At 42.8% G+C, this 24,019-nt stretch overlaps 1 protein-coding gene across 9 annotated transcripts in view; it reads left to right on the top strand.

Moving 5' to 3' along the window:
• Positions 1-24,019, top strand: part of LOC137370942 (ADP-ribosylation factor-like protein 15) — a 368,243-nt gene that overhangs the window by 95,089 nt on the left and 249,135 nt on the right. For 7 of the 9 annotated variants that reach the window (XM_068032842.1, XM_068032835.1, XM_068032859.1 and 4 more), the window contains 2 exons: positions 7,551-7,695; positions 23,867-23,926. In XM_068032842.1, the coding sequence (XP_067888943.1) occupies positions 7,551-7,695; positions 23,867-23,926 (205 nt within the window). The remainder of the gene's footprint in view (positions 1-7,550; positions 7,696-23,866; positions 23,927-24,019) is intronic. The other 2 variants (XM_068032883.1, XM_068032867.1) reach the window with 1 other exon arrangement.

Genomic DNA, 24,019 nt, shown 5'->3' with positions numbered 1-24,019 from the left:
TCGCTTATACTTCCTCCCTTTCGATGCTAATTTGTTCAAGCATATCACAGTCCCTCCCTGATCGCTACACCTACATCGTCCTTCTCCATAGTGAACACAGATGAAAAGTAATCATTTAAAACCTCACCTACATCCTCCGGCTCCACACACACATTGCCACTTTGGTCCCTAATGAACCCTACTCTTTCTTTGGTTATCCTCTTGCCCTTAATATACTTATAAAATGCCTTGGGATTTTCCTTTATCTTGCCCGCTAGTTTTTTTTTTCATGTCCCCTCTTTGCTCTCCTAATTTTTTTTTAAGTACCCCCCTACACTTTCTATACTCCTTTAGGGCCTCCGCTGTTTTCAGCGGTCTGTGTCTGCCATAAGCCTCCTTTTCTTTCCTCATCCAATCCTCTATATCCCTTGATATCCAGGGTTCCCTTGACTTGTTGGTCCTACCCTTCACCTTTACGGGAACATGTTGGCCCTGAACACTCTCTCTTTCCTTTTTGAATGACTCCCACTGGTCTGATGTAGACTTTCCTACAAGTAGCTGCTCCCAGTCCACTTTGGCCAGATCTTGTTTTATCATATTGAAGTCGGCCTTCTCCCCCCACCCCAGTTCAGTACCTTTTATTTCTGGTCCATCTTTGTCCTTTTCCATAACTCCCTTAAATCTTAGAGTTATGGTCACTATCCCTGAAATTCTTCCTCACTGACACTTATACCACTTGTCGGGCTTCACTCCCTAGGATTAGGTTCAGTAACACCCCTTCTCCTGTTGGACTTTCTACATGCTGGCTCAAAAGGCTCTCCTGTACGCACATTAAAAATTCCGTCCCCTTTTAAGCCTTTTGCACTAAGACTATCCCAGTTGATATTGGGGAAGTTAAAATCCCCTACTATTATTACCCTATTACCCTATTATTACCCTCCTCTTTTACACTCCCGCTCTTTCCCCCCCCCCAGCTCCCACTGTTACGCCTGAAGATTCTATACCCTGGAATATTGAGCTACCAGTCTTGTCCTTCCCTCAACCATGTCTCTGTGATAGCAATATTATCATATTCCCATGTGTTAATCAATTCATCTGCCTTACTAGTAAGACTCCTTGCATTAAAATAGATGCAATCCAGCCTTGCATTATCCGCTTGTGCCTTAACAGGTCTATATTTGCTCTGCCTTCCAGACTGACTTAGTTTCTCTTCTATATTTGGCTGTGCATCACCCCCTACTGTACTTCCACTCTGTATCCCATCTCTATGCCAAGTTAGTTTAAACCACCCCCCACCCCCAACAGCACGGATGTTGGTCCCATTCTGGTTGAGGTGCAACCTGTCCAACTTGTACAGGTCCCACCTTGGCCAGTAACAGACCCAGTGCTCCAGGAAACTAAAGCCCTCCCTCCTGCACCATGTCTTCAGCCACGCATTCATCTGCGCTATCCTCCTATTCCTATACTCACTAACACATGGTACCCGAAGTAATCCAGCGATTACAACCTTTGAGGTCCTGCTTTTTAATCTGCTACCTAGCTCCCTAAATTCTTGCTGCAGGACCTCATCCCTCTTTCTACCTATGTCGTTAGTACCAATGTGAACCACGACCTCTGACAGTTCATCCTTCCCATTCAGAATGCCCTACAGCCGCTCCGTGACATCCTTGACCCGAGCACCAGGGAGGCAACGTGCCATCCTGGAGTCATGTTTGTGGCCATAGAAACGCCTATCTGTACCCCTTATGATAGAACCCCCTATCACTATAGCTCTCCCACTCCTTTTCCTCCCCTCCTGTGCAGCTAAGCCACCCGTGGTGCCACAGACTTGGCTGTTGCTGCATTCCCCTGAGAAGCTATCTCCCCCAGCAGTAACCAAAGCGGAAAATCTGTTGAAGAGGGAGATGGACCCCGGGGACTCCTGCACTACCTGCCTAGTTGTTCTGCTCTGCCTGGCGGTCACCCATTCCCTTTCTGCCTGAGCAGTCCTTACCTGCGGTGTGACCACCTCCCTGTACGTGCTATCCACGATGATTTCAGCCTTGCGAATGCTCCACAGTGTCCCCAGCTGCCGCTCCAGATCCGAAATGCGGATTTCGAGTAGCTGCAGCTGGAGACACATAGAAACATAGAAAATAGGAGCAGGAGTAGGCCATTCAGCCCTTCGAGCCTGCTCTGCCATTCATTATGATCATGGCTGATCATCCAACTCAGTAACCTGTTCCCACTTTCCCCCCCATCCTTTGATCCCTTTCGCCCCAAGAGCTATATCTAACTCCTTCTTGAAAACATACAATGTTTTGGCCTCAACTGCTTTCAGTGGTAGCGAATTCCACAGGCTCACCACTCTCTGGGTGAAGAAATTTCTCCTCATCTCAGTCCTGAAAAGTTTTCCCCGTATCCTTAGACTATGACCTCTGGTTCTGGACTCCCCCACCATCGGGAACATCCTTCCTGCATCTACCCTGTCAAGTCCCGTTCGAATTTTATAGGTTTCTATGAGATCCCCCCTCACTCTTTGAACTCCAGCGAATATATTCCTAACCGACTCAATCTCTCCTCGTACGTCAGTCCCGCCATCCCAGGAATCTGTCTGGTAAACCTTCGCTGCACTCCCTCTATAGCACGCACATCCTTCCTCAGATAAGGAGACCGAAACTGCACACAGTATTCCAGGTGTGGCCTCACCAAGGCCCTATATAATTGCAGCAAGACATCCCTGCACCTGTACTCTAATCCTCTCGCTCTGAAGGAAGTGTCCCTGACTTCCCACATTGCACGGAGGAGCACTCCACGCTGCTGAGCTGCCCTGCCATGACTTACCCTGAATTTACTCCCTTAAGTTCCTCAAAAATTTGCGATTATTTACACTAGGGACCTTGATTCCCTAAAAGCCCCATACCCTTTGATCCCTTTGATCCCTTTAGACCCAAGAGCTATATCTAACTCCTTCTTGAAAACATACAATGTTTTGGCCTCAATTGCTTTCTGTGGTAGCGAATTCCACAGGCATTGGTGTCGAGCTTCTTGAGTGTTGTTGAAGCTGCACCCATAAGTGGATGATGACAAAGTAGTACAACAATAGATATGAGTATTGGAATGTCCTCTATTTCACTGGAAGGACAGCTTGGTTGCTAGACTTGAAAGGATTAACCAATCCATGATCTGATTGAGATCCTATTTATATTTACTAAACCGACTGGAGTGTCTGTCATCATTCCAAGTTCTATATTACTTCTCTCAACTATTTTAGTTTGACAAAACATCCTTTTTGGCTATTTGCCTGGAGATTCAAAGGCTGTTTTGTGTTTTAGGCTGGAAAGTATTATTTAACATTGGAAACCATACATCTTTGTTTGATAACTTCCTTTTTTCCTTTCATTCACACACAGCTAACAACGTTTACCATTTTATAATCCTAACCTACAAGATTGACAATGCTTTTGTGAGAGTGCCAAGGCCGTGCTAAGAGGAAATCTAATAGCCTATATGAGTTTCAAATGTTTTCTAATGAGATCACTCGAAATGGCTCAGCTGCAGCAGTGTTAAACTAAGTAGAGCTACAATACAGAATTTGACTTGAAGCAGAAGGGGCTGGCAATCCCAAATGATTACCAATTTATAGACGCTCATGAGCTTTAAATCCCATATTTGATGTATAAGGAACCTGCAGACTATTTCTCAAAGCCGTTGTTGAGCTTCTAATCTTGGACTTTGTGTGTGTCATAATTAATTACAGAAAGCAGAGAAACACTCCAGAATGTGATGAGGGTGAAATGGTTATTAATGCAGAATAAGGCAACAAGGCAAGATTGCTTTTGGATGATCTTTATAGAAAGCTTGCCTGTTTCTCCAAGGAACAGAAAAAGCGAGTTTGGTCTGATGAACATAAGTTTTGATTTGGCTGCAGTTGCACCCTGTACCTCAATCCCTTCTTTGTTTAGAACATTGGGTACAGTAGCATAGTGCTTATGTTAATGGACTAGTGATATGGAGTCATGAGTTCTAATTCCACCACAGAAGCTGGGTTATTTAAATTCAGTGAATTAGTTACATCTGGAATTTTAAAAAACGAGTGTCAGTAGGATGTTTGCATAGCGTTCAGTTTCATTCACAACTCAGATAATGAAGCAGTCCGTGCCAATGTGCAGCAATACTTGGACAATATTTGGGCTTTGACTCACACAAGTGCCAGGCAATGACTATCTCCAACAAGAGAGTGTTTGACGCCACCCCCCCACCCCCCCAAACCGACATTCAATTGTATTTACCATTGTTGAATCTCCCAGCATCAACATTCTGAGGGTCACCATTGACCAGAAACTTAACTGGGCCAGCCATATAAACACCGTGGCTTCAATAGCTGGTCAGAGGCTGGGAATTCTGCTGTGTAATTTAGCACCTGACTCCCCAAAGCCTGTCCACCATCTACAAGACACAAGTCAGGAGTGTGATGGCGTACTCTCCACTTGTCTGGATGACTGTAATTCCAACAACATTCAAGGCTCGGCACCATTGAATGACCATCTCTCTTTCCATGTTGCAGATAGATGGCCATGGAGTGTTCAACTGCAAATATTATTTCTTGCTTTCTTCGGCATGTCCTCTTATATTGGGGGTAACTGGAGGAATGTTCATTAATGAGAGATGAAATCAATGAATTATAGGAATCTTCCCATACTCCGCTTTCGTTTATCACCAACTAATGTATTGTTATATAACAATAAGGGAATATCATCATAAATTAGGTTAAGGGCTATTTTGGAATATCTGCTGCAGTTCTCAAGTGATAATGAGTTTGAAGGAGACTCATTTATGCATCCACTGTTTGAATACTGCAGAAGGTACAGTTGGGTGGAGTTAGAATCAGGTACTCATTGCAGAGCTGTCAGTCATGTGTAGCATCACTAACTACTCAGGGTCTCAATTAACCCATTTCACATAGTGACGTCTAACTTAGTGTCAATGATACCTGATTACAAAAACTTACAGGTAAATGAGGATAGTACGAAAGACTGGTTTGTTTGTTTTCATTATCATAGGAATAAATAGAAGAGGGTATTGTGAATGTAGCACTTGACCACACTTTATAACTGGTTGTACAGTGCTGTTTATTTGTGCAATCTTGCATTAAACCGCTGCATCTTATTCTGTAATGTACTTCACTGTGTTTCCTACATTTGTTTATTTAGTGTTGAATAGGGGGAAAAAAGTCTGATTTCTTGGCAAGGCAACAGGATACATAGAGCTTTTTCAGGATTTATGTAGAGTATATCTACAGTGTCACATTTCAATTTTGTACCCATAGCCAAATTAAAAGAAACAAATAGACTAAACGTTGGCAGTAACTGGAAAAATTAGGTTCTGGATTTTTCTTTGATCGGAAAGCATTTTCAACAATCTGTTGAGTTACAATTTACTCTGAATATGCTAATTAACAAAACAAAACATCAAGAAAGAAAGAAAAAAATTTACATTTATACAGCAATTTAGTGCATTTTTTGGATACCCCAACGCATTTGACATTGATAATTACTTGAAAAAACTGATGTGTTTTCAAATGCATGAGCCTGTTTTATGTGCAGCATGATCCTGTACATTGTAATTCAGATGAATGACCTGTGGTTCTGATTTTGCTGACGTTGGTTGAAAGAGGACTGTTGGCCAGAACAAACTTGCAAATATCAATAAATGGGTAACTTGATGTGAATGGAAGTGATCTAGTGAGACAATGATATTTAAAAGCATTGTGATTAAATATTAGCAACTTTTGTTGCAACAATTGCTTAGAAGAGCAGTCTCCAACAGCATGGCTGCTTTCTAATAATGATATAACTTGCACCTTGAGTGACTTGAAACAACAACTTTGTGACACCTCAAATCCGGTTTCCGTCCCTGCTACAGCACTGAAATGGCCTTCATTGAAGTCAGAAAATACATCCTTTCTCACTGATAATGGTACACTGTCCCTCCTCATCTTCGTCAACCTCTCCATGAACCTCTCAACCTGTTTGCAGCCTTTGACATGGTTGACTACACCATCTTCCTCAGCGTCTCTCCTCAGTGCCTCTCCTCAGTTGCCCATCTGGGTGGCAGTGCGCTCACCTGACTCTATTCTTATCTGTCCAGTTGCAGCCAGGGAATCTCCTGCAATGGCTTCTCTTCCCCTCTCCTTGTTTTCAGATACCTCCATGGCCTTTCCCCTTCTTATCTAGCCCCAAACCCTCAGAGCTCTGTGCTCCTTCAGTTCTTGCCTCTTGCGCATCCCTGAATTTCATTGTCCACCATTGGCAGCTGTGCCTTCAGCTGACTGAGCCTTTAGCTCTGGAATTCCCTCCCTAAACTTCTCCTTTTAAGATTTTATTTTAAAACCTACCTCTTTGACCAAGCTTTTGGTCATCCTGTCCTAATATCTCCTTGTGTGGCTTGGTGCCAAATTTTGTTTAATAAGCACTTCTGTGAAGTGCCTTGGGATACTTTACTATGTTAAAGGCACTGTATATCTGCAAATTGATATTGTTGTTGACACACCCATGAAAGTGCTACCAGCTTAGCTAAGTTGACGTACTAGGGATGAGTTAATAAGAACAATGGCAAAAATCAGTCATAAGATAAAAACAGAAAGTGCTGGAAGTACACAGCAGGTCTGGCAGCATCTGTGGAGAGAGAAACAAAGTTAATGTTTCAGGTCTGTGACCTTTCATCAGAACTGGCAAAGTTTAGAAATGTAATTGGCTTTGAGCAAATGAAAAGGGGGAGGTGAAGAACAAAAGGGAAGGTGTATGATGGGGCAGAGGGCAAGAGAGATTAAATGACAAGGATGTCACAGAACAAAGGCAAAGGGAGTGCTAATAGTTGTATTAAAAGACAAAGCATTAGTCCCGGGAGTGTTAATGGCAGAATAATGAATAGCTCTGTCCAAAAATAAAAACCTGAAAAACCTGTTTAAAGCAGGCCCATGGTTAAAAAATAAAATAAAACAACATAAAATAAAGAGGCAGTCATGCTCGGAAATTGTTGAAGTCAATGTTGAGTCCAGAAGGCTGTAGAGTGTCTCATCGGTATTTGAGGTGCTGTTCCTTGAGCTTGCATTGAGGCAAAAATCAGTCAATTTGGCTGGAGCATTGAAGCAAAGGTAGATAGAATATTGTATTTGTAAATATTTTGTACATTTGATTCTTGGGGAGTCATCTGGTTGTGGTAGTCCAATTTACTGGGGTTGAGGGTTTAGATGTGGGAACCAGAGGAGTATAGTTGGTTGGAGCACAGGAGTTTCTCTATAGGCTGAGCAGCTGAGAGATGCAAAACTGAAGTACAACGATGGCATTATCGGCTGAAAGGTGTAATTACAGTGCAACTATTTTACACAAGCAGCTTGTATTATAAATGTGTATATTATAAATGTGAACATTATAATAGGAAAGTGTGGCGAGCTTGACAGCAATAATTTGAGTAAGCTAGTGAACGACATTTTATTTAATGCTTTAATTAAAGATAGCCACATTTGATCTAGCTATTAGAATCCAGTTATCCAAATCAACAAAGATTAAAAATGTTCTTCTTTTCCATAGTGTTTTAGAGCTTTCTGCTGCAAAGGGCCACCGTCGCCACGAACAGAGTACGATGTTGTTTGTGTAGGCCTTACAGGATCTGGCAAGTCAAGCCTGCTTACACAACTTTGTAGTGAGAGTACAGACAACATCATACCCACAACAGGTAATATCTAACAAAATTGTAGCATTTTGTGTAAAAAGTTTAGATGTGGAAGAGTTTTTGTAAATTGAAAACTGACAGAAAGCAAAGTTTGATAGGCAGCACTGCCTACAGTGCTTTTTTTAAACACTGGTGTTAGTAATCTGTTTAAGTAGGCTATTTGAGATGTAAATATTTTGCACTGTATATTGGTCTCAAGACTCTTAGCCTCTTTTAAAGATGTGATGCTCTGCATGTTTTTAAAAAAATTTTGCCTTCATATATTCGTTGTCCTTTTTGCTTTCCTTCCTACTTCCTCAGCTTGTTTTTTTCCTCTTCCCTCTGTGATATGTAGTTTAGTTTAACTTCACCACAGTAGAAGTTATCCTCTGAGGACATTGGTCCCAGCCTTGTTCAGGTGAAGTCCATCCATCCACCTATCGTGTACAGTCCACTGTTGCCCCAGAGCTGGTCTTAATATACCAGGAATCTGAACTCTTCCCTATACCAATGTTGTAGCAATTTACTTAACTCCCTTATCTCTATTCCTATATTGACAATGCATGGCATCAGGAGTAATCCTGAGATTTCAATTCTGTTTTTTCCTATGCCATTAGTTCTAATGTGGAGCATGATTTATTTCTATTCCCTTTCCCCCTCAAAATCGTGTGCATTATTCTATGATTACTTTCCTGGGCACCTGGGGAGCAACGCATCATTTGGGATTCTCAATTGTGGCTGTAAAAGTGTTTAGCTATTCACCTGTATATGGAATCCTTTATTAATACCATATTTGTGCTCCTCAACCTCATTAATCACCACTTGCTTCATGATGGCCTTGTTTTACTCATGGCTGCCCTCCTGTGAGTTACTGTGATTGTCATCAATATTTGGTGCTGAATACCTGCTTTGTTACTTCAACACACTTAGAAGATCCCTGCCTTGCCTCCTTTTTTTCTCTTTCTACCCAATGAATGGTCACCCACTTCCCATCCTCATTAACTCACTATGTCTGATGAGTAACCACCCCTTGCAATATGCATTCCAGGAGCCCTTTCAGTCTTGAACTTGACCATGTAACCAGCTGCTCCTCCAAAACTCAGAAACTGTGTGTTTACAATGTATTCTATCTATTAAAATTTGTATGGGGGGCTGCACTTTATTGAAAAATTGTAAGTAATTTCAGTACCCGTTACTCTTACAGCTGGTGCAAAGATGGTATTTTAAATATTAAAAGATGTCGTACTGTGTGACACAATAGCTGCTATTTTATGGTGGCAGTATGTTATCCTGTGTTTGCACAATCTGGCTACTGGGTTCCCACAAATTGCTCAAAATACTTTCTGAATTTCTTTTCCTGCATGAGTAACTGGAATTTCAAATTTCCAAAATGAAGATTTAAGCAAAATAGAATTATCAATTTACATATTTCACAATGACATGATTACATGTATCTGTTGAATTGTCTTTTAATGCTTTTGCTAAAGTTTGGCTCTTCCAAAAGCCAAGTTGATAATTTTGCTTAGTGCTATGTCTCTGAATTCAGAATACCTATTTCTCAAAATTAGTACTGTCTAATTAGCTGTACTGATCAGTACTTCCACTCTTCCCAGTACCTTTTTGTCAAATAATTTTTTAAAAATCAAAAGTTTTATTGAGATAAATTTTATATTGAGTGCATTTTAAAAATAAAAGAATAGAGAAAGAGAGGGAGTAATGACGGTTTTCTCATATACCTGTTATGGCTTTTTTGTGTGTTACAAATGTCAGAAGTGTATTAAACTGAGATGTATTGAGAAGGAAAGAGTACATTCTTCGCTCAGTTTTATTTGCATTTTTTAAAAGACACCGATTGAATGTTGAAGTCAACTGATTATCTCCACCTGGGTTTTAACAGAGAGAGCTCAATGCTATGTGTGTACGCCAGTCAGATTAGATTAGATTAGATTAGATTAGATTAGAGATACAGCACTGAAACAGGCCCTTCGGCCCACCGAGTCTGTGCCAACCATCAACCACCCATTTATACTAATCCTACACTACCATATTCCTACCAAACATCCTCACCTGTCCCTATATTTCCCTACCACCTACCTATACTAGTGACAATTTATAATGGCCAATTTACCTATCAACCTGCACGTCTTTTGGCTTGTGGGAGGAAACCGGAGCACCCGGAGGAAACCCACGCAGACACAGGGAGAACTTGCAAACTCCACATAGGCAGTACCCAGAATCGAACCCGGGTCTCTGGAGCTGTGAGGCTGCAGTGCTAACCACTGTGCCACTGTGCCGCCCTAATAAGATTCTAATTTCTACCATCTAAGGCAGAAAGAGAGGAAGGCAGGCGTGCAGTTTCTTTTTGCTCATTCTAATTTAATTTTTTTAAAGTTCAAGTTTGAAAGAAAACAAAGCATCTTTGAGGAAACCATGGTGGGTCATGGAGGTGGAAAAGTAGTTGAAGGTAGTAGGAAAGCAAAATATGACAGATGCTGGAAATCTGAAATATAAATAGAAAATGCAGGTCTGGGAGCATCTGTAGAGAGAGAAACTGAGTTAAAGTTTCAGGTCGATGACCCTACATCAGAACTGGAGCAAATTAGAAATCTAATAGGTTTTAAGTGGGCCAAATTGAGGAGGGTGGAAAAACAACAAAAGGGAAAGCCTGTGACAGGGTGGGAAACATTAAATGACAAAAGAGTTGGTAGGGCAGCACCAAAGGGAGTAATAAAAATACAAAAGATGCGTCCAGCGGAGGTACGAGTGGCAGAATAATGAATAGCTGCTGCCCAAAAGCAAAACAAAAGAAAACAAGATTAAGACTGAAACATGCAAAGAAAAGGAAACAAAATGCCAGGCAGAGATTATGGTCTGAAATTGTTAAACTCAACATTGAGTCCAGAAGGCTATAAAATGCCTCAAGCCTGCATTGAGCTTCATTGGAACACTACTGTAGACTGAGAACAGAGATGTCAGGGTGAGAGCTGTAGAGAGAGAAACAGAGTTGACATTAATCAGATCTTCACAGATGCTGTCAGACCAGCTGAGTAATTCCAGATGTCACACATACAAGAAGTGCGTCGATGAAAAATTGTGGAAAAAAACTGAAGAGTTATAAAAAGACTGACTTTCCATTTTTTTTTAAAAAGGGCATTTTCTTTTAAAAAGTGAACAATGTGCTCCAAAATGGCCACCAAAGGAAAAGGACTTAGCCTTTGTATATTTAAACTGTCTGACAGGGACAAAGGAAGAACCTTAAAGGTTAGAGGTGTCAGTTGCACCCATCCTACACCCCTCCTGAAATATTCCCGAATTGAATGAGTTCTTCTGAAACAAAGAAGGTCTGAAGTAGCCATATTCTAGGTCATTGTTGGTCACTACAGGGAAGAAAATATCAGTCTTTCCAGCAGAGAAGAAACACATCTTTACCTTAAAAAGCAGCTTCGAGAGAAAGACACATACCCAGAAAGCAGCATCCAAGAAGCTTGTTTCCAACAAACCAGAAGGGATGTGCCCTGCTCTAGAATTCTGCATCTGCATTATGCAGCAGTGAATTAGAAGTGATCCACTATCTTAAATTGAACTTTCAACCAAGAGAGAAATCTACAAACACCTCCGGCCTGCAGTCAATAAGAACGTGACGTCCAAGAGATTTCAACAGGTTTTACCGTGACCGCCAGCACCCCCCCCCCCCACCCCCGCCGAACTTATAATCAATTACCCCCTTCTTCCTCTCCATCTGTTGTGTGTAAGTGTGCTGGTAGGTAGATCTTGCTTTTCTTTGGGGCCCAGTATTCTTCTTAAACCTTGTTCACTGTAGGAGACTTTTCTCTCTTGAGGTTCATGTGTCTTCAGTGGTTTCCGAAGCTGCTAAGATGAGAGCAGACCGGGGAGAGGTCTTTTCAGTCCAGGAGCAAAGAGCTTTCTGAGTTTCTTTCTCTCTGCGAGTTCAAATTCAAACATCTTCCAACAGTCAGTTAGTAATGTGACTAAACTGGTCTGACCACTTCTTCTGTGTATTGGGGAAGCAAGAACTTGGTCCCTGGTTTCAACACTGTCGGCGAGCATGCAAATGTCTCTTCCAGTCAGGGGCTTGGCAGTTCTTTGTGATAGGCCCTCTTTTCTTCAATGGTTTCCGAAGCTGGTGAGAGAGATGAGAGTAGATAGGAGAGAGAGTTGGTGGCAAGCCAGCCACAAGAAAGAGGTCTTCTCAGTCCAGGAGCAAACAGCTTTCTCAGTTCAAATTCTGTTTTTCCAATTTAAAACTCCCCTAGTTGGCCAGCAGGTGGTCACGTGACTGACTGGTTTGACCAGGTCTTTTCTGTGTATTAGAGCGGGGATTGGTTCCTTTGTTCCAACACTGTCTGCTAGTATGAAAAAGAATGTCTTTCCAGCTAGGGGCTTGGCAACCCCTTGTAATAGGCCTTCTTTTCTTCCCAGCAACAATTTTAAAACGTAATGTCCATGTGGTGAAATATATGTGCCTCATTCTCGGCAGGTGGGGGCCTGCATAACACCGAGCCTGAAAAGATAATTCTTGCTATAATCCAGTTGCAGATGAAAAGGGAAGAAATACAGTTGCAGTTGAAAAGCGAAGAGCTGCAAAAAGAGAGGAGATGTAATTTCAAGAGAAAAGAGAGGCAAAACAGTTTGAGTTAGAAAGAACAAAAGCACAAGGTGTTAAGGCCACCAGCCACTCAAACGTTATCCCCAATTCAGAGCAAAACTTTGATGTACTGAGATACTCAAGACTAGTGCTACTTTCATTTGAGAAAGTAGCTTCCAAGCTAAAGTGGCCGAAAAAAAATTGGACTCTCTTACAAGGGTTCGTGAGCCTTTTCCCCCGTTATCAGTAAAAAAAATTCCTCTCATTATGAACAAACTAAAACTGCAATTCTATATGCTTATGAGCTAGTATCTGAAGCATATAGACAGAAATAGGGGGAGGTGATGGCATAGTGGTATTGTCACTGGACTAGTAATCCAGAGACCTAGGGTACCCAGTCACTGACCCGAAACGTTAACTCTGCTTCTCTTTCCACAGATGATGCCAGACCTGCTGAGTGGTTCCAGCATTTCTTGTTTTTATATTGACCCAGGATATTGCTCTGGGGACATGGGTTCAAATCCCACCACAGCAGAAGGTGGAATTTGAATTCAATTAATAAATCTGGAATTAAAAGCTAGTCTAATGATGGCCATGTAACCATTGTTGATTGTTGTAAAAACCCATCTGGTTCACTAATGTCCTTTAGGGAAGGAAATCTGCTGTTCTTACCTGGTCTGGCCTACATGTGACTCCACACCCGCAGCAATGTGGTTAACCCTTACATGCTCTCTGAATTGGTTAAGAAGGAATGAAACCAGAGGGACCACCCAGCAACAACCGAGGCACCGGAAACAACAACGGCAAACCCAGCCCTGTCAACCCTGTAAATTCGTCCTTACTAACACCTGGGAGCTTGTGCCAAAGTTGGGAGAGCTGTCTCACAGACTAGTCAAACAACAGCCTGACATAGTCATACTCACGGAATCATATCTTACGGACAATGGCCCAGACACCGCCATCACCGTCCCCGGGTACGTCCTGTCCCACAGGTAAGACAGACCCAGCAGAAGCGGTGGCACAGTGGTATACAGTCGGGAGGGAATTGCCTTGGGAGTCCTCAACATCGACTCCAGACTCCTTAAAGTCTCATGGCATCAGGTCAAACATGGGCAAGGAAACTGACAGCTGATTACCACCTATCGCCCTCCCTCAGCTAATGAGTCCGTACTCCTCCATGTTGAACACCACTTGGAGGAAGCGCTGAAGGTGGCAAGGGCACAGAATGTACTCTAGGTGGGGGACTTCAATGTCCATCATCAAGAGTGGCTCGGTAGCCCACGACTGACCGAGCTGGACGAGTCCTAAACGACATAGCTGCTAGAATGGGTATACAGCAGGTGGTGAGGGAACCAACAAGAGGGAAAGACATACTTGACCTCGTCCTCACCAATCTGCCTGCCGCAGATGCATCTGTCCGTTGACAATATTGGAAGGAGTGACCACTGCACAAACCTTGTGGAGACAAAGTCCCACCTTCACATTGAGGATACCCTCCATTGTGTTGTGTGGCACTGCCACCGTGCTAAATGGGATAGATTTCAAACAGTTCTAGCAATGCAAAACTGGGCATCCATGCTGTGGGCCATCCGCAGCAGGAGAATTGTACTCGACCACAATCTGTAACCTCATGGCCCAGCATAACCCCCCACTCTACCATTGCCATCAAGCTGGGAGACCAACCCTGGTTCAGGGAAGAGTGCAGGAGGACATGCCAGGAGCAGCACCAGGCATGCCTCAAAATGAGGTGTCAACCTGGTAAAGCTACAACCCAGGACGACTTGCATGTCAAACTGTGTAAGCAGCATGCGATAGACAGAGCTAAGCGATCCCATAAGCAACAGATCCTTGAATAGTGGTGGACAATTAAACAACTAACTGGAGGAGGTGGCTCTACAAATATCCTCAATGATGGGGGAAGCCCAGCACATCAGTCCAAAAGATGAGGCTGAAGCATTTGCAACAATCTTCAGCCAGAAGTGTCGAGTTGATGATCCATCTCAGCCTCCTCCCGAAGTCCCCAGCATCACAGATGCCAGACTTCAGCCAATTCGATTCACTCCGTTATCAAGTAACGACTGAAGGCACTGGATGCTACAAAGGTCCTGACAATATTCCGGCAATAGTACTGAAAGCCTGTGCTCCAGAACTTGCTGCGCCCCTAGCCGTGCTGTTCCAGTACAGCTACAACACTGGCATCGACCCAGCAATGTGGAAAATTGCCCAGGTATGTCCTGTACACGAAAAGCAGGACACATCCAACCCGGCCAATTACCGCCTCATCAATCTACTCTCAGTCATCAGTAAAGTAATGGAAGGTGTCATCGGCAGTGCTATCAAGCGGCACTTGCTTAGCAATAACCTGCTTAGTGACGCTCAGTCTGGGTTCCGCCAGGGCCACTCAGCTCCTGACCTCATAACAGCCTTGGTTCAAACACGGACAAAGGAGCTGAACTCGAGGTGAGGTGAAAGTGACTGCACTTGACATCAAGGCTGCATTTGATTGAGTATGGAATCTAGGAGCCCTAGCAAAACTGGAGTCAATGGGAATCGGGGAAAACGCTCCGCTGGTTGGAGTCATACCTAGCGCAAAGGAAGATGATTGTGGTTGTTGGAGGTCAATCATCTGAGCTCCAGGACATCACTGCAGGTGTTCCTCAGAGCAGTCTCCTAGGACCAAACGGTAAGGTCAGAAGTGGGGATGTTCGGTGATGATTGTGCAATGTTCACCATTCGCGACTCCTCAGATACTGAAGCAGTCTGTAGAAATGCAGCAAGACCTGGACAATATCCAGGCTTGGGCTGCTGTGTGGCACGAATGTTACTTGCCACTTAAGTGCCAGGCAATGACCATCTGCAACAAGAGAGAATCTAACCATCTCCCCTTCACATTCAATGGCATTACCATCGCTGAATCCCCCACTATCAACATTTTGGGGGTTACCATTGACCAGAAACTGAACTGGAATAGCCATATAAATACCGTGGCTACAAGAGCAGGTCAGAGGCTAGGAATCCTGCGGTGAGTAACTCATCTGACTCCCCAAAGCTTGTCCACCATCTGCAATGCACAAGTCAGGAGTGTGATGGAATACTCTCCACTTGCCTGAAGGGGTGCAGCTCCAAAAACACTCAAGAAACTTGACAGCATCCTGGACAAAGCAGCCCACTTAATTGGCACCCCATCCACAAACATTCACTCTCTCCACCACCATTGCACAGTGGCAGCAGGTGTACCATCTACAAGATGCACTGCAGCGATGCACCAAGGCTCCTTAGACAGCACCTTCCAAACCTGCAACCTCTACCAACTAGAAGGACAAAGGCAGCAAATGCATGGGAACACCACCACCTGCAAGTTCCCCTCCAAGCCGCACACCATCCTGACTTGGAAGTATATCATCGTCCCTTCACTGTCGCTGGGACAAAATCCTAGAACTCCCTTCCTAACAGCACTGTGGGTGTACCTACCCCACATGGACTGCAGTGGCTCAAGAAGGCAGCTCACCACCTTCTCAAGGGCAATTAGGGATGGGCAGTAAATGCTGGACTAGCCAGCGATGCCCACATCCCATGAATGAATTTAAAAAAATTCAGACACACCTGGAAAAGGCCTGCAAAGACTTATATTGAATTTGAAAGAATCAAACATACAGCTTTTGATTGCTGGATAAGATCTCTCAAGCTAGCATCCTCATGAAAATTTGAGAGAAGTTATATTCCTGGAAGAATTTAAAAATAGCATTCCAATTCGTGTAAGGACTCACATTGAAGAACAAGTCACTAAGATAAGAGAAGCAGCAAATATGGCCAATTCTTATGAGTTAATTCATAAATCCCTAACAGAATAAATTTGGGTCCAGTAACAAGCTAGAGATAGCAGGGATGCAGAGGAAGCAGAAATGAGCTCGAGAGAAAAGGAGACTAGGGAAGGAAAACTGGACCAGTCTCCAACTTTTAAAAGAAGGAACCCAGGTGATAAACCCGTAGGGGTCCACCCGGCATGTTTCCAGTGTGGCAAATCTGGGCATGTCCAAGCAAATTGTTGGTATGCTAAAAAACCAGCAGGAGACACTGCAGACAAGCCTGTGTCTGTAGCTTTGAAAGTGGTCAGCCTGTATTTTAAATAACTCGAGAATAGAGCACATGCCAGAACTTCTCGCATAAAGGAAAAATGACTCCTTTCGTGTCCCAGGCACCAGGCAAGGAGATAACCATCCTCAGGGATACCAGTTGTTTCAAGCATACAAACATGTATATGAACATATGAATTAGGAGCAGGAGTAGGCCACTCGGCCCTTCGAGCCTGCTCCGCCATTCAATAAGATCATGGCTGATCTGATTGTAACTTCAATTCCATATTCCCGCCAACCCCCAATAACCTTTCACCCCCTTGCTTATCAAGAATCTATCTACCTCTGCCTTAAAAATATTCAAAGATTCTGCTTCCACCACCTTTTGAAGAAGAGAGTTCTAAAGACTCACGACCAACTGAGAGAAAAGAATTTCTCCTCAGCTGTCTTAAATGGGTGACCCCTAGTTCTAAATTCTCTCAAGTGGAAACATCCTTTCCACAGTCACCGTGTCAAGACCGCTCAGAATCCTATTTTCAACAAGTTTCCTCTTACTCTTCTAAACTCCAGCGGATACAAGCCTAGCCTATCCAACCTTTCCTCATAAGACAGCCTGCTCATTCCAGGTATTAGTCTCGTAATCCTTCTCTGACCTGCCTCCAACTCATTTACATCCTTCCTTAAATAAGAAGACCAATACTGTACACAGTACTTCAATGTCCTGTATAGCTGAAGCATAACCTCCCTACTTTTGTATTCAATACCCCTCACAATAAATGATAACATTCCATTAGCTTTCCAAATTACTTGCTGTACTTGTATGCTAACCTTTTGCGATTCATGCACTAGGATAGCCAGATCTCTCTCCATCTCAGAGCTCTGCAATCTCTCACCATTTAGATAATATGCTTCTTTTTTATTCTTCCTGCCACAATGGATAGTTTCACGTTTTCCCACGTTATACTCCATTTGCCAGATCTTTGCCCACTCACCTTTACCTATCTATATCCCTTTTTCAAACCCTACTGGCAACCAAATTTACAGAAATGCAGGACAAATATCGTAGTATTGGAAAAAGGACTTGCTGGCAAATGCTTGAAGGTTCCCTTCGTTAACGTTTGCCCACACAGTAAGTTGGTCACCAGGGTAGTGACAGTCATGATCATTCTGAGGTTACCTGTGCAGGGGGTAGATCTATTGCTGAGCAATGACTTGGCAAGAAGCACAGTATTGTACCCAGAGGGTCCAGGACAGTCCACAGAGACTGGAGAAACAGAGGGGAACAATCAAAACTCTGTACAGCTGCAGAGGGCTGGGGAAATCCCAAAAATCTCATGGGTGCGATAGAGCCAGAAAAATTTGAAGAAGCTCAGATAAAAGCGGCAAAGGCTGAAGGAAAAGCACCAGAGATATGTTTAGCTGACACCTTTTTTAAAGATTTAAAAAAGATGCCTCACCTAGTTCAAGCACCACAGGGGAGAGCATTGAAAGCTGGACAACCACCTGCAAGCAGTAGTGTCCCAGAGGACATGGGGCAGACTAGGGAAAAACCTATCTCTGAAGTAAAAGGAAAAGGGAAGATGAAATACCTTCAAGTAAACCACATGTGAAAATCACAAGAAAACTAAAAGTGAGGCCAGTGTGGATCTACCCACTGAAACATCAAACAATGAGGTTCCAAATCCAAAACTAATCAAGCCCAACAATTTAGATTTGCAACTCAGCAAGATCAAGGGGAAGGAGGAAATCCCTGATGCCTCACAGGGGCTAAAAAAAAACAATTTATCACCCTAGAAATAAGAACTATCAATGTGCCAGAACCTGAATAGTTAAAGCCATGTGTTGTGGAAGCAATAGTTAAGGGATTGAAGCTTGTACAGACAGGGAACCTTGCAACCAGCAGTAACAGAAATTTGCATACTCGAAGCTTCAGCAACAACCACATGCCTATTGAGATTGGTGTTCCCAAAGTCCTACCAACTGATGCTAGAGAAACTACAACCCCATTTGACAACACGTAACCAAAAGCAATGCAATTTTTAATGGTATCTCATCCAAAGAAAGGATGATGAGAAAACTTGAACTGTTGCAAGCAATGCCAGCTGTAACAATTGTAAGATTGAAGAGTGAATGAAATGAATATGCAGTAGTGTGATTCTATATCTTCTTTCTTTCTAAACCTAAAAATCAAACAACATAATAATGAAATTAAAGGAATTTCATTTTTTTCCTTTTTGGGGGAGGTGTCACGCATACAAGAAGTGTGATGATGAGAGAGGGAGAGACACCCAGAAAGCAGCATCCAATCAGCTTGTTTCCAGCAAAGCAGAAGGCATGCACCCTACTGTAAAATTCTACATCTACACTTTATACAGCAGTGATCTAGAAGTGATCCGTTGTCTTCAACTGAACTTTCAACCAAGAGAGACACCTCAAATCTGCAACCGACAAGAACTTGACTTCTAAGAAATTCAACAGGTTTACTGTACCCCCCTCCACCACTTATAATCGATTACCCTTCTTCCTCTCTAAACAATTGATTTCCTGTTTTAAACCTACAAGAAAAGCTGTCGCTATCTGTTTATTTGACAAATAAAACACCGAGGGGTTAAACCCTAATAACAAAACACACTTGCTGCGGTCAGAGGGGTTGAACAGTGGGAACTACCCAAATTGCACCACATGGCCATAACACATGGCACACATATACACAAAGCTTTTAATCATTTAGATGTACAGTTGAGCAGCTCAGGAAGAAAAATCAAAGATTAAATTCTATTGCAAAAGAGAGGACAGGTGGCAGAGTGATGCAGCCCAGTGTTTCTTCGCCCAGGTGTCATTCAATGTGGATTCTCAATTGGTCCATTCTTGTGTACTATTGCTCTCTCTAACTGGTGGCACTTGCAGTGGTCAGCAAGCTATCTGCTTAAACTTTTTTGTGAGCTATGTGACCCTTGTGAAGGAAGTAGGGAATGTACTTTTGGGAGGCCGTCAAGATGTTGGACAGGGCTTAGAAGAGATTTACGAGAATGATATCGGGATTGAGGGACTTTATTTATGTGGAGAAGTTGAGCTTGTTCTCCTTACAGCAATATTGAGGGGAAATTTGATATTCTGTAAGCATGAAGGGTTCTGATACAATAAATAAGAAGAAATGGTTTCCATTGGCAGAAGGGTTAAGAACCAGAGGACACAGATTGAAGGTTATTGGCAAAAGAACCAGAGACAACTTTTTTTTTTTAGGTAGTGAGTTATGATTTGGAATGCATTGCCTGATAGGGTGGAAGCGGATTCTGTAGTAACATCCAAAGGAGAATTGGCTAAACATTTGATGGGAAAAATTAATACAGTATATTGGGAAAGAGCAGGGAGCTAGGATTAATTGGATAGCTCTACCAAAGAGCCACACAAGCACGATAAGCTGAATGGCTTCTTACTGTGCTGTATCATTCTATTATTCTACAAACGATTGCTTACAATTGTTTAATAAGAAATATTGTCAATTATATTATAAGTTGAAATCTTGAGGGGATAAAAGATGGTTCAAATTTGAGTAAACCATACTTTAGTACCTTGGTGTAAGACATAATTACTACAAAGCTTGCTTTTATTTTGAAACCGTTGTATTTGTTTGCAAATCAGCTCTGGGTTCTTGACCATCCCTTATGATTCCCCTGCGGTAGGAGTGCTACTGTAGAAAGAAGCTGCATCCTGTAATGGATAAAGAGATTAATCATATTCAAATTAAAATTCTGTTTTTAATCTATATATCTGAGATATGGCTGATAATTTTAAATTATGCACAAAGTAATAAATGGTTGTGCTGAATTATACGACAGTCCCTAGACGATATCGATGGCTTTTCATAATGTGGAATGTGAAATGGTGGGGTGAATTTTTCCACCTAGTAAGAAGTCCCGCCACTAGGACCCAAAGTGGGAACCTGGGCAGCATTTTACCAAATAAGAGGCCGCTGCCGGGACCGCCGTCTCTGCGTCGTAGAGCTGCCGAACAAATCAGAGGGCCAGCAGCACTGCATCCATTGCTGAGGCTGCAACAAAGGAGAGGGCACCTCCATGCCAAGGCGCCCTCAAAGACGAGCTAAGCTTTTTATTCCTTACTGTGCTTGGGGCCAGGCAGACAGGTGTCGGCAATCGGGGTGGGGCACCTTCCATCAGCGGCGCTATAGATGTAGGGGCAGCCATTACTGCCAGGGACCCCCTGTGGGCCATGGAGCAGCCGTAAAGGAGGGGCCCTCCATCCATGAACCCATAGGGAGGCCGCCAGGGTTTACCTGGCGGTCTCCCCTTGTGGCAGCGGCCCCTCCTAATGCTGGCAGGAGGTGGCCCTTAGTTGGGCACTTAATTGACACAATTGGCTGCCCAGCAGGCACCCATGCCAATGAGATTCCCATGCTGGTAATATGCTGTGGCGGCAGGTAGATATCTGGCTCCCCTCCCACCACCTTCCACGCCATTTTATCAGCCCTCCTGCTTCTCAGCCTGTCTTGTGTTTAAGTTCCCATCTTTCAGCTTTCTGTTGCTGTGTGTCAGGGGTATGGTTGCCCTGGAGTGTCTAGAATGTAATACTAATCTTAGAGGCGCTGCTACAAGCAACCCAGGAGCAAACATGTGAAGTTGAGTGTGTGGCCCACATGTCACATCTGTAGTTTTGCCTGTGAGTGAATCAGTTACGCAAGCTTAATATCAGTCTTTTTCTGTGTCATAGAGTTATACAACCACTATCAAGCACCTAACTATTCTAATCCCATTTTCCAGCATTTGGCCCGTAGCCTTGTATGCTATGGCATTTCAAGTGCTCATCTAAATGTTGAGGGTTCCTGCCTCTACCACCTGTTCAGGCAGTCCGTTCTCCAACCACCCGCTGAGTGAAAAAATTTTCCTCAAATCCCCTCTAAACCTCCTGCCCCTTAGCTTAACTCTATGCTCCCTGGTTATTGACCTCTCCACTAAGGGAAAAGGTTTCTTCCTATCTAACCTATCAATGCCTCCTCATAATTTTGTATACCTCAATCATGTCCTCCCTCAGCCTTCTCTGCTTTAAGGAAAACAGCCTAGCCTTTTCAGTCTCTCTTCATAGCTGAAATGCTCCAGCCCAGGCAACATCCTGGTGAATCTCCTCTGCACCCTCTCCAGTGCAATCACATCCTTCCTATAGTGTGATGCCCAGAACTGTACACAGTATTCCAGCTGTGGCCTAACCAGCGTTTTATACAGCTCCATCATAACCTCCCTGCTCTTATATTCTGTGCCTTGGCTAATAAAGGCAAGTATCCCATATGCCTTCCTAACCACCTTATCTACCTGTGCTGCTACCTTCAGTGATCTATGGACAAGTGTCTCTCTGCCTCTCTCCCTCTCTATTTTCAGAGGATGAAACTTGCAGCCATGAGCTGCCACCAGCTCCTGCTCCCTCTCCTCTTTCCAATGAAGATTTCCAATAGCAGCAGCTCCCACTCATGTAAAGATGAAATAATTCTGAGATTGCAGCACAGAAACAAGCCATTCAAGCATAATAAAGTTGCCGTGCATTGAGGCATTAAGTGGTTCCTAAACACTGCTATCTTCGATAATCCACCATATGACCACATTTGATCTTCTCAGTGGAGGCAAAACCATCTTGCATCCTTTAAAGAACTCATTGAGCTAAACTTTCAAATTTTTTTTAAACTGGTAGCATTCTCAGGTTCCAGACCAGTTGGATGTAGGCGCAGTGTGCGTTTGAATCAATTCAAGTCAAAAACTTCCTTTGAGGTAACAGAGAAGGTTAATTAGGGCAATGCTGTTAATGTGGTGTACATGGAGTTGCAATAAGCATTTGATAAAATGCCACACAACAGACTTGAGCAAAGTTATAGCTCATGGAATAAAAGGGACAGTAACAACATGGATTGCCAAAATTGGCTGAGTGACAGGAAACAGAGAGTTAATCGATGTTTTTTGGACTGGAGGAAGGTTTGTAATGGAATTCCGCAAGGATTGGTGTTAGGACCTTTGCTGTTCCTGATTTATATTAATAACCTCGACCTTGGTATACAGGGCACAATTTCAAAACTTGTGAATGATACAAAACTTGGAAGCATTGTGAACTGTGAGGAGGATAGTGTAGAACTTCAAAAGGACATAGACAGGTTGGTAGAATTGGCAGGCAAGTGGCAGATGAAATTTAATGCAGAGAAGTGTGAAGTGGTTCATTTTGATAGGAAGAGCATAGAGAAACAAAATAAAATAGAGTGCCCTTCTAAAGGGGTGCAGGAGCAGAAGGACCTTGGGTATGTGTGCATAAATCATTGCTGGTGGCAGGACAGGTTGAGAGCACAGCGAATAGAGCATACAGCATCCTAGGCTTCATTAATAGGGGCATAGAGTACAAAAGGAAGAAAGTTATGTTTAAACTGGTATAGAACACTGGTTCAGCCTCAACTGGAGTATTGTGCCCAGTTCTAGGTGTCACACTTCAGGAAAGATGTGAAGGCATTGAAGTGCAGAAAAGATTCATGAGAATGGTTCCAGGGATGAACAACGTCAGTTATGGGCATAGTTTGGAGAAGTTGGGACTGTTTTCTTTGGAGAAGAGAACGTTGAGAGGAGATTTGATAGAAGTACTCAAAATCGTGAGGTATCTGGACAGGATCGAAAGGAAAAAACTGTTCCCATTGGTGGAGGGATTGAGAACCAGAGGGCACAGATTTAAGGTAATTGGCAAAAGAAGCAATAGCGACATGAGGAATAACTTGCGTGCCTTTTCTACTTGCTTTTCTGCCCAGTGTCCAGATCCTCTATTTGAAATCTTCTCTGACTAGGTTTCTTGAACTTTCAAATATGAGGGCGAATACTCTGCACATTGTCACTTTATAACTCAATATGTTTGCATTTGCAAACTCAGGCGTTCTGACTGAGAATAAATCTCAGAATTGGACAAATTGATAGACTATGAAAAGTTCAGAATGAAACCTTGGGTGATGGAAATACAAGTTAGAGATAGAACTATAACACTGTTGCGCTGATTCCTGCCCCAGTCTCCTACTTGAAGTGAAGTTCTTCACTGGAAGCGCAGCCTCACTGAATTTATCTTTGTCCCTTTTAAGTTTAGGATCAATCTACAAATCTAGACAAGATGGACTAGATGAACTACTAACTTTAAGCAATATAATTCTAATAAAGCTGCTAGAGGTTTTGAGTCCATTTCACATAACTCCTTCAATCAATAACTAATTGGCAATATCATTCAGAAGGACCACAGAACGTTTTTGTAGTGAGAAATGGAAATGTTAGATTGGCATGGTCATGCATGACTGAGGTTAGAGTTAAGCATGCTGTTGATACTGGGTGCAAAAAGGAAAAATATTTTTCATTCCTGAACACAAACTCTTTTATTAATTAAAACAAAATTTGGCAAGAAATAATTTTTCTCATCCTAGTGAAACTAATTTCATGTTTTATTGTGTATGCCTTTTCCCATTTTAAAGTACTTTTTCTGCTTTTTCTATCTTCAGGTTTTAGCATTAAAGCTGTCCCATTCCAGAATGCAATCCTCAATGTGAAAGAACTTGGAGGTATGTGTAGTTTAAATTAAATATGTATTGAACTTGAGAATTGCTGAAAATAAAGACATGTTGTCGAAGCTTTTTGTCTTGCACTCATCAGGA

The sequence above is a fragment of the Heterodontus francisci genome, chromosome 1, assembly GCF_036365525.1.
Source record: "Heterodontus francisci isolate sHetFra1 chromosome 1, sHetFra1.hap1, whole genome shotgun sequence".
NCBI lineage: Eukaryota > Metazoa > Chordata > Chondrichthyes > Heterodontiformes > Heterodontidae > Heterodontus > Heterodontus francisci.
This window is presented reverse-complemented; position numbering and strand designations above follow the sequence as displayed.